The sequence below is a fragment of the Camelus ferus genome, chromosome 18, assembly GCF_009834535.1.
Source record: "Camelus ferus isolate YT-003-E chromosome 18, BCGSAC_Cfer_1.0, whole genome shotgun sequence".
NCBI classification, from domain to species: Eukaryota; Metazoa; Chordata; class Mammalia; order Artiodactyla; family Camelidae; genus Camelus; species Camelus ferus.
Window position 1 is genome coordinate 28,082,721 of NC_045713.1, and position 12,551 is coordinate 28,095,271.

Here is a 12,551-nt window from a genome sequence, read left to right on the forward strand (position 1 = left end):
GGACAGAGAAACAGAGACCTGCGGAAGGGGCAGGAAAGAGCAATCCAAGTTCAATTACATACAGTGAGACCAAGTTTGCTCCCCACCACCCCCCTGGCAGGAACAGACTTGCCCTTAATGAGTTGCTTTGCCTTCAGCTTTCCCTGTGCTGTGACTTTAATTGACCTCTACCTCTTGCAGTCTTACCAAGGTTCTATTTCCCTGTATTCATTTATTATTCAAAATAGAAGCTGTTCTCCTTGAGAATTTTCAGGGCTGTAATCAAATCCTGCTAAAAGGAAAAAAAAAAAAAAAAAAAAAAAAAAGACTCCAGCATGCTCTCATTCACGTCTTATACCGGAGGGAGAAAAAAATAATGAGCGAGTCCTAAAAATACTTACATTCAAAAAAAGAAAAGGAAAAAAATTCAACCCTTAATCCCAGACTCCTTCTCCTTAAAATAAGTGATTTAGCTTAAACGTCTGTAATATCATAAAAAGATACCAGAGAGGAAACTGTCCCTGTGCCTATCTTTTTAAAAAAATTCTTATTTGGTCCATGGAGTCATCCTCTGTTCTGTGAAGATGAAGTTCTCACTTAGCCAACATTCACTGAGCACCTACAATGTGCCGAGCACGTGCTGGGCACTGGGGACTCGGCGATGAAAACGGGGCCCTCACCACGTGCCCGGCACCGAGCGGCTTTACCTGCAGCATCACACGGAGCCACCTGAGCGGCTGGTGCCATGTTACTCCCCACTTCATAGAAGAGGGAACCGGGGTTTCCAAATAAAACAGACACGGTCCTGCCCTTGAGACACTCAAACAGTCTGGCAGCCTGGGAGGAAGTCTGATCTGGGTGAGTAGAGAGCAGAAATGAAGAAGTATCTCCCACAAGAGATGCTTCTCACGACAGGAAGGAAGGGCGGACCCCCGAACAGAACCTGAGCTTGCAGCTCCTCCTTCCTTTGCCCTGGCTGTCTGCTCGGGGCAGATGACCAGAGCGGGCCCGCGGCGATAAGGACAGGTCAAGGAGTGCCCTTGGGGCTCCTGCCCAAATGGCCAGCTCTTCCCAACAGCCCTGAATTCAGGCCTATAAGGACCATTCTACTCCAACCTCCCTTCTGGCCATCACAACCTGCCCACAGGAAAGGACCTGATGACAGTTTGAGCTGCCTCTGAGTGCATGGATGCCAGGGCCCTGAAGAGCATTCAGACTGGAAGCAAAAGGGAGTGTGGCACAAGGAGAGAAGATGGGCCTGCATGTCAGAGGGGCCCAGGGAAAATCTAGACTCCACCACTTACAGACTGCGACAGTCACTCGCTCACTCCATGAGCCCACTCACATTTACTGAACACCTGCTATGTGAATCACTGGGACTCAAAGGGAACTTGCCCTCAAGGAGGGGCACCTCATGGAGATGCTGATTAGTGAAAGATAAATGTTAGAACTGCACTGAGAGAAGAAGGGAGAGAGATATACAAGCATCATACTGTGCACAGCAGCTCTGACCTCGTCAAGATTCCTGGGGAGAAGATGACTTGACACTGAGGGGTGAGTTAACCTGGGCCCAGAGCTGTATTCCAGGCAGAGGGGGCAGCAGGAGCAGAGGCCCTACGGAGGGAGAAAGCATGAGGTCTGGAATAGAAGAAAGCTGATGGCCTGAGGCCTAGCACAATCTTCCTGTGTCCAAAAAAGAAAAATCAAACCTGAAACTTATCAAGACTCTAGAGCTAATGAGCAATTCAAAGGACAGGCAGAGGACACAGGAACATGGTGAGCACCACCACAGGGCTGCGATCAACAAAATCCTAATTCGGGAAACCTACAGTTCAAAGGGCCAAGCTTCCTCAACAGTAATGACAAAAACGCAAGGCGAGAAGGAAAATACGGAAGAGGAACACACAGATTAAAAGAGAATTAAGAGACCTATCACCCAGCTGCAATGGATGTATTTTATTAGGGTCCTGACTAGAGCAAACCAACAACAATAACAAAACAAAACCAACTGGAGAAAACAGAACACTGACTGGACATTTGATGATATTAAGGAGTCACCGTTAATTTTTCAGGTGTGATAATGGTATTGTGAATATCTTTTGGTGATAAATACTGAAATATCTATGAATGGAATAATATCATGATTTGGATATGCATCCAAACAACCTGAGATGGGAAGAGACTGAAATGAGCATGAATGAAGCAAGAACGACCCTGAGTCGATGACCGTGAAAGCGGAGTGATGGGGTTTCATCCAGTGATTCCCTCTGCTCTTACAGATGTTTGAATTTTTCCCCTTTTGTTGAAAGCGAGTGGTGAATCAGCCGTAAGCGGGGACGGGATATTGATAACGCAGACAAAATGCATGCTAAGAACTACTACAAATCAGTAAGAAAAACATAATCCAATAGCAAATGGGCCGAGACTGTGAGAAACAGATCACAGAAGTGAAACCCAAACAGGCAAGAAGCAAATGAAAAGATGGTCCACCTCACTGTGGTCAGAGAAACACACATTAAGAAACACACATTAAAACCACCTCACGCCTCAAAACGTTAGAAGAAACGTGCGAGAGCTTCAGCAGAAATTCTTGCCCGTGGACAGAGGGATCATAAGTAGGTACCTCTACTTTATAAAAGGGCAAAACGTAGCAAATTTTGAGGGGGGGGATATAGCTCAGTGGTAGAGCACATGCTTAGCATGTACAAGGTCCCGGGTTCAATCCCCAGCACCTCCATTTAAAATAAATAAATAAATAACCTAATTACCTCCCCCTCAAAAAACAAACCAAAACAAGAAAATATTTTTTAAAACACTCAGCAAATTTTAAAACACCACACTGTATAACTCCGCAGTTTCACACTTGGGTCTTGACCTTAAGGAAACACTTGTGTAATGGATGTAGGAAGTGATCATAAGTGGCTATTAATATCAGAAGAAGAGAGACAAGCAGACATAATACATCTCCTAATAGAAAATACCATAAAACAACAGTTATGTTATCAGCAAAATTAAACCTGGATCCAAGCCCCTAGATCCAAATGCCAATTTAAAGAAATGCAGGGAACAGAGGAGCATTTCAGATAGGACTGCAGAGGTGCCATCAGCAGATTTCAGGTGGTGAAATGACCTGGTGTCTTCAGTAAGTAAATTGGAAGAAAAAGAGAGATAAAGAACTCTCCAGACAAAAAGAAACATGAGAGCAGTCAAATACACAGAGACGGAAAGTAGAATGGTGGTTTCCAGGGCTGGGGGAGTTAGTGTTTCATGGGCACAGAATTTCAGCCGGGGGAGAGGAAGCGTTCAGGAGATGGATGGTGGTGATGGTGGCAGAACCATGTGAATGTATTTAATAAACATACAACTGTACACTTAAAATGGCCAATTTTATATTAGGTATATTTTACTATAATTTAAAACAAGTTTTTAAAAAAAGTAAGAGACATAGTCAGTTACAACATACGTGGACCTCACGTAGATCCCAATTCAAAAAACACTATAAAAAATTATGAGACAATAAGAATTTTGAACACTGATATTTGCTAGTATAAAGGAACTACTGACAACGGAAGGGTGACAATAATAATATATTCATGTTTTGTTGAGTTTTAGAGATACATATTGAAATGTCTAGAGATGAAATAATGTTGGGTATTTGATTCAAAACAATCAGAAAGCAGGTGTTGATAACTTGAAGTAAGACTGACCGTGACTGGTAACAGTTCAAGTGAACAATGGTTGTGTGCGAGTGCATTACACTAATCTGCCTACCTTCGTGCATTTAACGTTTGACATAATAAAAGTTTTAAAGCAAATGAGAAGTTATCACAAATGTGCACAAAAGGACAAGATGTTCTCAGCAACAAGGTTTGCAACAGCAAAATACTGGAAACAACCTAAATGCCCACAAACACACGACCAGATTTAAAACACTGCAGTATTTCATTCAACAGAGGACTAAAGAATCGAAACAGTGAAAGAACTAGATCAGGAGTTCCCAGTCAAGGGCGATTTTGCCCCTCAGGGACACTGGGGACATTCTGGTTGCCATGACTGGGTGGGGTGCTGCTGGCCTCCAGTGAGGAAAATCAGAGATACTGCTAAACATTGCACTGTGCACAGAACAGCCCCCACGGCTTTGAGCCCCAACGAAATGGCTCAAAGTATCAAGAGAGCTGCAGTTGAGAAACCCTATGTTGGATCCACGTGGGATGGTCCTCAAATCCCAATACTGAATAAACATGAAGACTAACACAGGCACACACGGGGCAAACAGGCATGTGCAAGTAATACCACGGAGGTAGAAGTTAACACAGAACTGAGACTGTTTATGGCTATGGAAATTTATCTATGTAGTAATATATGAAAATAGGGAGGAGAAAGCTTTATGCCAATTTCAGAATATGGATTATGGGCATGGGGGGAGGCGTGAAATGTTGCCAAGGGGGCTCTGATAGATTTCACAGCATTTTATGTTACTTCCTTTACCCCCACCCACCCAAAGAAAAGCAAACATGGTGACGGCTAATGTTCGTAAACTCTGGATGGTGGGTACGTGGACGCTCCCTCTTCCAGTCTCTGCACTTTCCCATACCCTGAGCATTGAACAAACGAAACGGCGGGGTTGTGGGCAGCCAGATGGCATGGGCAGAAGGGCAAGGCCGGGGCCTTCCCGGGTGGGAGCACTCACCGGCCCCCGCAGGTCGATGAGCTCCTGCCTCATCTGGGACACGAGAGCTTCCTTGGCCACCAGGGCCCGGTGCAGGCGCTCGTTGAACTCAATCAGCTCCCCGTGCATCTCCGCCACCTGCAACACACAAGCACCGAACAGTGAGCCTCAGGGGGCAGACCCTCCCCATGCCTTGTCCCCATGCCTTGTCCCACCTGCTCGCAGCCCATCACTTGTCAGCAAGGCATCGGGAGGTTGCTGGGATGGGAAGAGTAACACTGCTTACCTACATGCTATGCAAATCCACTCTGAGTTGAATACGTTTTCGACTTGGTTGATTTTAACACTATGGAATCAACGGTCCACAGTTACGGTCAGAATACGACTATATCAAGTCATTTTTTGACCCTAGGCTTTTGCTCTTAAGGCACGAACACTTTCCTGGCAAAGGCTCTCATCTCAGTTTTACCTGTCAAGAATTTCCCTGCTAATGGCACAAGGAGAATGACTAATCGTTTCTGTTCATGAAGGCTTTGGCTCTGAAAACCAAGAAAACCGAACCAGAGGCTTGTTGAGGATGGTGATGGTGACAGAGCACAGCAGCAGGACAGCCACCCAATGGCTGCTGCTCACTCTACGCCAGGAAAATACTTGAGGCAGGTATTGTTATTCCTGCCTCCCAGAAAGAACAATGTTGGAGGTGTTTAAGGAGCCGGCTCGAGGTCATACAGCTAACAAAGGGCTGACTCTGGAGCCCTGGCTCTTGTCCACTGGGCCACGTGTCACAACCCTGCCATCCCACTGTGCTACTCACTCAGGCCCGATGAGCCCGTGAATTTTTCCGCATTTCAACACTCTTGGCTGATCCCAGATAAAAATGGAGGTTGCCATAAGATAGCCTATGACTGACGTACAGAGTCAACAACAGATCTTTCAGGCTGGAACTTACAAACAGCACAAAAGTATCCCATACAGTCAAAACATACAGTAATTTCTGATTACAGGAGCAACCTTGTGGGGGCTTAAAATCGAATTCAACTGTAACTTATTTAAACATTTTAGAGAAATGTAAGATATAATCTTACCATGCTCATCAGGAACACCAAAAGAAGAATCTGACAAGCATCTTAAAGAAAAGCCCCCCAACCCCGAATGCAGAGGTCAGGCAGACCCCTCCCAGCCCCCATCTCCCTGCCCTTCCCAAGAGATCACCCCTCCCATACCCCAGACTTCAGCCAGGCACTCACTAAATTCTACATAAAGCATAAATAACATCAGACCATTTGTAATAAGTACTCCACATGAACTATAAAACATACTGTCAGAATAAAGAAAGGATAAAAGGAGAACTTTTGTAAGGAAAAAAAAATTATTTGCCCGAGTCTTGATTCCTCAAGAGGACTAAAGGGAAGTCCTTTTATTTTATTTTATTGGATATATTATACCAAGGGTAAAGGCATAGGAGGAAATACACTAAGACATTAACATCAAAGAGTATTTTTTTCTTTCCACTTTTTCTACTTTTCCTTATTTTTTAGTTCCCTAATAACGAGCACTCTTCCATTCATCAGAGAGAATAACCACTTAGACTCTTTAAAGGAATTAAAATCCTTCACGTGAAACTAAAGGGAGCCGGGTGCCATCAACATGAAATTTATCAGGCTCCCAGCTATAACCCTGATGCTCTCATTAATTTGCTCGGTGAATCTCCACCCAAATGGCATTCCCTTTGTCACTCAGGTGCCCACCTTTTTCAAACCAGTGTGAAATGCAAAGTAAATGGCACAAAAGACATTGCAAGAACCATGCAATTAACAAATGTCATAAGTGAATAACTCACTGAGCCTTTTAACCAGTGTTTTTTGTCATACATACGTAGCTAAAATTAATATTCCCCGGTTGCCTCATTCCTTTTGTAGGAAAAAGGCTTAAGACGATCTTTTGGCCTTTCACAAACAAATACAACATCACTAATACACCACTAACAATGCCTGTTCGACTCCTCCACACAGAAATCACATGAATTCTCCGCGAGCTTCCTTGAGGATAAGACTCCATTTACCACACAGTAAGCAGGAAACGCATACCACTGCCAATATCATCGCTAAATACCTGCTAATGTGCCCCCACAAAATGCAAGCTTAAAGAAATGCCACTGTCATTTCCAAAGTAAAGCAGGGTTTTGCTTTGTTTTTGTTTTGTTTGGCAGGGGAAGCCAGAGTGTTAAAACAATTTTCCATAAATGCATAAAACATTGAAACATCCCAGCTTCAAGTGGTGTTCATCACGAGCTGTCAAAACTCTGGCTCTTTTTTTTTTTTTCCAGCCAGAGAGTAACTTGACCACATCAGACAAAGCTTTCTTTGCACAAAGGAATAGGGGGAAAAATCCTATGGAACCAAGGAGAAAATCTGAGGAAATGATTTCCAGCAGTCATTACAACTGCAGTGCTCATTGTTACTAAGCTCTAGAACTCCGAATTTCTACATTACATAACCCTGCGTACAGTCATTGATATTAACAGCTTTCATCTTACATAAACCCTACTGAGTTTGCTATTCCTTGAATAACTCCAAACTCTAGCGTACCTAGACATGAATTCAAGATTCAGAGAGAGCCTCGGAAGAGAAATTTGAGATCACAAAGAGTTCCCATTACTATGAAAATAAAAGCAGGCTGCATAAGAACTGCCTGCTGGAATTTCTATGAGGCTCTTGAGGGTATTTACAGATTTCATCTGACTTTCCCTCCTTATTTTCAATAGCCGCAGGTATGGGATAGACAGGTGCTCTCCAGTCTACCCTGCACCAAGCAGTAAGGGGGATCTTCCCGAAGCAACATCTGACATTGTCACCTGCTGTTTAAAACCTTCAATGCTTCCCACCACCCTAAGGATAAAAATCCAACTGCCTTCAAGATCTGGCGCCGGCCTCTCTCCGGCACACTGTTTCCTGCCCTCTTCCTCTTGGCATCTCGCCTAATGTCACTCAGCCCCAAGGCTCTTCTATGTTCCATAAATATACTGAGCTCTAGGAGGTCACCCTATGGACAAAGAGGAGAAAGGCACATCCAGCAGAGGAAATGGCAAGCGCAAAGGCCCAAAGGTTGGCAGGGAGGCAGCTGAGAGAGACGGTTAAGGGCTCAGACTCCGGGGCAAGACAGCCCTTGGCTTGATCACTTAATTGTGCTGGTCTTGTGCAAGTCACTAAACCTCTATGAGCCTGAAGCCTGTCACATGCAAGATGGGGATTAAAAACCATGCTCACTTCATGGGGTCACTGTGTGGATGAAACGAAATGTTGCACTTAGCAAGCTCGGCACTATGTCTGGGCATAGCAAATGCTCGATGAACAGGAGCTGGTTTTACATGATGCGTGATCACGTGAAAGGGACATGAAATAGGAGGATAGGCAGTCTCCAGAAGCCGGATGGAAAAGGGCCACATGTGCCCTAACAAGTAGCTCAGACAGGTGTGGAGAGAGACTCACTGGCCCCCAAAGCAGGAACATCACCTGCCAGGCACTATTTCCAGTGCTGGGTGCAGGAAAGTCATGGGGTTCACATCCTAGAGGTCAGAGCTCAGGGAGAGAGGAGGACTTAGAAGGCAGGGTGGCAGGAAAGGCCTCCCCCAGAGATAACACTCAGGGATTCACTTCTCTTGTTGGCCTTGACACATACCAAGCAGTCTCCTATGACCATGCCCTAAGTCACAGCCAGGCACTCACTGTGTTCCAGCACCATCAACGCTCGGGGCAACTTTAAAAGTCTGCTGTATAGAATTAATCTTTTTTGGGGGGTGGAAGGAATTAGGTTTATTTGCTTATTTATTTATTTATCTATGTAGGTACTGGGGGTTGAGCTCAGGACCTCATGCATGCTAAGCAAGCACTCTACCCTCCCCCTTTGAAAACTGAAGGCAGTTAAGGAGGAGGTGCCATTTGACAACACTAATGACAGTGACAACTCAAAGGCAAATGCCAGGTGGAGGTACACTGACCACAGGGGATGCAGCTTCAAACAGAGCCCAACATGGGCCAAGGGATGGGGAACTGAGCCCTGATTCTCCCAAAGGCCCAAGAAGAGCACCTGGATGGTGGCAGATGTAGTTCCTAAGTTGTGTCCGGAAGGTGCACAACTCATGAGCTAATAAGGCATAAATGCTTATCATTTGGGTTTCCTCCATTAGGCTGGAGAGAAGATGGCAGAAAGATTTAAGGCGTTTAAGTCACAAGGCTATTTGCCAACATCCGCCAACATCCCCTGTGGCTTAGCAAACCCCTGCTGGGGAGTTAGCCTGCGCCTCCACTTGCACACGCACTCAAGCAGGAGTTTAGCTTCAGGTGTCTGGAACCCACCTACATACCCAACCACAAGGGACTGGTGAAACCTATCAGGTTCCATGATTCTCTTACTGCCTGCAGCTTGGCAGACATCACTAGTCAATCACTGCTTCCTTCCTCCAGAAGACGCCCAGGCAGCCCTGATCAATCGATCAGCATGCTGGCCTCCAGGATGACACCTATTTAGTATCCCTGGTGTAAGGGATGGGGGGAGACGTCATCAAGAAAGTGATACTTTAGTTGGGTTTTGTAAGATGATGCCTTTGGAGCTTCAGGAGACTGAGCAATCCCTTCCAGCTGGAGCATCAGTGAAGATGATCTCCAAAAATAATGTGTCTGTGAAAAAGCTTTTAAGTCAGTGAAAATCCCAGGAATTATCATAATTACCTGCCAAATCATGAAAAGATTATAAGTTTAAAAAAAACAACATGCCTCTGGCATTTCCTTTCATATCAGAATGTTCTATCTAATCACATTCAAGTAAATCATGGTTTAACCCTCCTTTGGCTACCTAATTAGACACTTCCTGATTAATTAGATCAAGATACCCCCAAATTTTAATAGCAACCGAGGTTCTTTTGGTCACATACCCAAACTCCAAGAAGGTTCACTTGATGCCTGAGAATCTACCTAATTTTTAAAAAACGCACATGCTGTTTGTGGGTGCCGTTGAGAGTGGCTGTGGTGAGGGACCTGGAACCTCCCTCTGTGGTGAAGACACTGCACCTGCCCAGGTGAAGACAAAGCCCTCACTGGTGCTCACCTGCCTTAACACACTTTGGAACACCAACTACAGACCAGGCCTCTTCTGGGCATTGCATCCATCAGCTCACGTGACCCTCGCCACCCTCCTGCAGGGTGAGCAGGGCTTCCTGTGGATGGGGCCTTGAGGCTTAGAGAGGCCAGGCTATGAGCCTAAGGCATCGGAGTCAGAGCCACTGTCAGTGTTCCCTGCGCTCCACCTTGGGGCACAGTAGAAAGCTGAGCCCTTCAGGGATCAGATGAGTCAGCCCCACGGACTGGAGGAAAGCAGCACAGGGTGACCAGAGGCTCCCGAAGCACGCTAATCATTGGTTACTCGGAGGGCATCTGAGAAACGCGTATTTCCGGGCTTCACTCCCCAAAATGCTGATTCAACGTAGAGGAGTCCAAAGCAGTACTTTTTAAAGGCCCCAGTGACGGGGATGATCAATCAGATTTGGGAACCACTGGCAAAGACAAAGGGGGAGGATTTCACACATTTAGGTGTGAATTGCAGTCAGGCCATCCCTGAATTTTAGAAACCTAGTTTTTCAGTTCATTATTTGTAAAATTGGGATGTCATGGAAGCCCCTCCACTGGTCAAGCTCTCAACTTCTGGATTTTCACTGAGGTGAACAAAGCCACAGCCAGAGGAAAACCACATCGAGCCTGCCAGCCAACACGGGATGGCAACAACCGCCACGCGCAGCGCTGTTAGTCCCGCGATGGCGGAGAAGTTAGTCTGTGACGGTGCTGCAGAGGGCGCCCGGGAGCTGGGGCTGGGATTAGCTGCCTGCTCCGTCTGCGCCAAGCACAGACATGCACAGTAGGCATTTAGAAACGGGTGAAGCAATTTCATACTGGTATGAACTCCAGGAATTCTAGTTTTTCTAGAAGGTTGGTTTTTTTTTTGTATTTTATAAAAGTACCAGTCTGCAATGAATTGGAAATTTAAAAAAAACAAAAACAAAACTGGTTCTTCGGTGCAGATGGTTTGAGAAGCACCCATCTACAACACATATGCTATACTTGAAACAATGTCTTGTGAAACAATGTCTTGCATTAATAATTATTAGAGACAGTGACTAATAATGACAATGAAAAAAGCCAAAATATGACCATTTTGGATAAAATTTGTAAAGAGAGTTGCAAAGAAAAATAAGAACCGATGTTATCAACATCTGCTGTTCTTTTAGACCCTGTTTTCTTGTCGAGTGTCAACTTAGGCTTGAAGACTAAGCAAATTAGGAACGATCACTGACATAATGCACGTCCAGACCTAGCCCAGGACACAGGGCACGAAAGTCTCCCAAAAATTACAGTTGCCATCACCCTCTTTGAGACATGCTGAGCCCTTCTCACAGCTGCCTGGTTATGCCCATTTCCCAGAGCAGGAAGGTGAGGCTCAGGGAAGCAGCAGCAAAACATCCCAGGTCACAGAGCACATGAGTGGCAGCTGAGATTTGAACCCTAGTTATCACAGCTCCAAAGCCCGGGTCCTTTCCATCACATGACCCTTCTGCTGATGGATACGTAACCCAGGAAGGGACATACTGCACCCGTTTAGGGGCGGAGGAAGCCTAGGCTCAGAGAGGCTACGTGACCTGTCCAAGGCCACAAAGCGTATACCCTAACAGAGCCAGGCCCAGAGACCAGGTCTCCTGCTTTTAAATCCAATCTGCTCCTCTACCGGGACCCATGAGACTCTCAAAGGAAAAGAGAAATGACGAGGTGCTTTGTAGTCAGAGTGAGGAGGGGGCCTAAGCTCAGAGCACTCATTCTGCCCTAGGGGTGCCCTACCTTCCCCCTATCAAGCTCCTCACTGGAATCCTGTAGCTCCCTAGGAGGGAAGTGCTCTTACTGTTCCTAATTTTATTAATGAGGAAATGGAAGCACAGAGAAGGTAAGCACCTTGCCCAAGGCCACACAGGAAGCAAGCGGCAGGACTGGTATTCAAATTTCCAAGTCCATGTCTTGGACTCTCTACCCTCCTTCTCTGTATACACCATTACTGAGATGCTAAGCTGGGGTCTCAAGATAACAGAGGACCTGGAGGAGGTGATGAACCTGGGATCAAGCACTAAGGGTATCACCCAAGTAAGGGCATCACCATCACTCGCACACACACGCACACACCTAGGGAAAGGGCACCACTTCTGGGCCTCCCGAGGCCCAGTCTGGCTTGTCACCAACCAGTTTGCAACCACCTCCTTGGGGGAACCTGGCAGTAAGGGAAGGAGCACCCAGAGTAAACAAGAACCTTTGCAAAGGCAGGCCCTACTGTGGGACTCAGGGTCCACAGGAGACACCCAGAGATTCCAGGAGCTTGCCAGCAGCCAAGATGAGCCTTCTTCAAAGTGGTCTTCGCTTCATGTGAAGGCATTTGTGGAAACCAGTGTCTAAATGAAAATTCCAACATGAGGACACTCCAGGAGGCTGTCAGGGATTACCAGGGGGTGTTTGGAATCAAGGGGCCCTCTAAGCGGGGCCTCTTAAGATCAGGTTAGAAAAATGGGGGTTGTGGCAGCCAAACCCAGGTCCTGCCTATTTGCTGCTGTGTGACCTCAAGTAAATAATTTCACACCTCTGATTCTTGGTATCTTCTTTGTAAAATGAGAATATTGTTCCGTATTGTCCAGGTTTGTCATGGGGCATGAAGAAATAGTGGAGTTTGGATAGCACCCAGTGCCTGCCACGGTGAGATCGTTAAGGCATCGTATGTGAGCGCCTCCTAGGGCCAGGCAGTGGTCTAGATGCTTTACATATGAGCATACACGATGATGGCCTGGGAGGTAGTGCTTTATGCCCATTCTACAGATGAG

The 12,551-nt window shown here is 46.0% G+C and overlaps 1 protein-coding gene across 3 annotated transcripts in view; it reads right to left on the reverse strand.

The window, feature by feature from the left end:
* The window catches only part of SNX29 (sorting nexin 29), a 587,367-nt gene that overhangs the window by 176,469 nt on the left and 398,347 nt on the right, over positions 1 to 12,551 (reverse strand). For all 3 annotated transcript variants that reach the window (XM_032460769.1, XM_006190981.3, XM_032460771.1), the window contains one exon: positions 4,670 to 4,786. In XM_032460769.1, the coding sequence (XP_032316660.1) occupies positions 4,670 to 4,786 (117 nt within the window). The remainder of the gene's footprint in view (positions 1 to 4,669; positions 4,787 to 12,551) is intronic.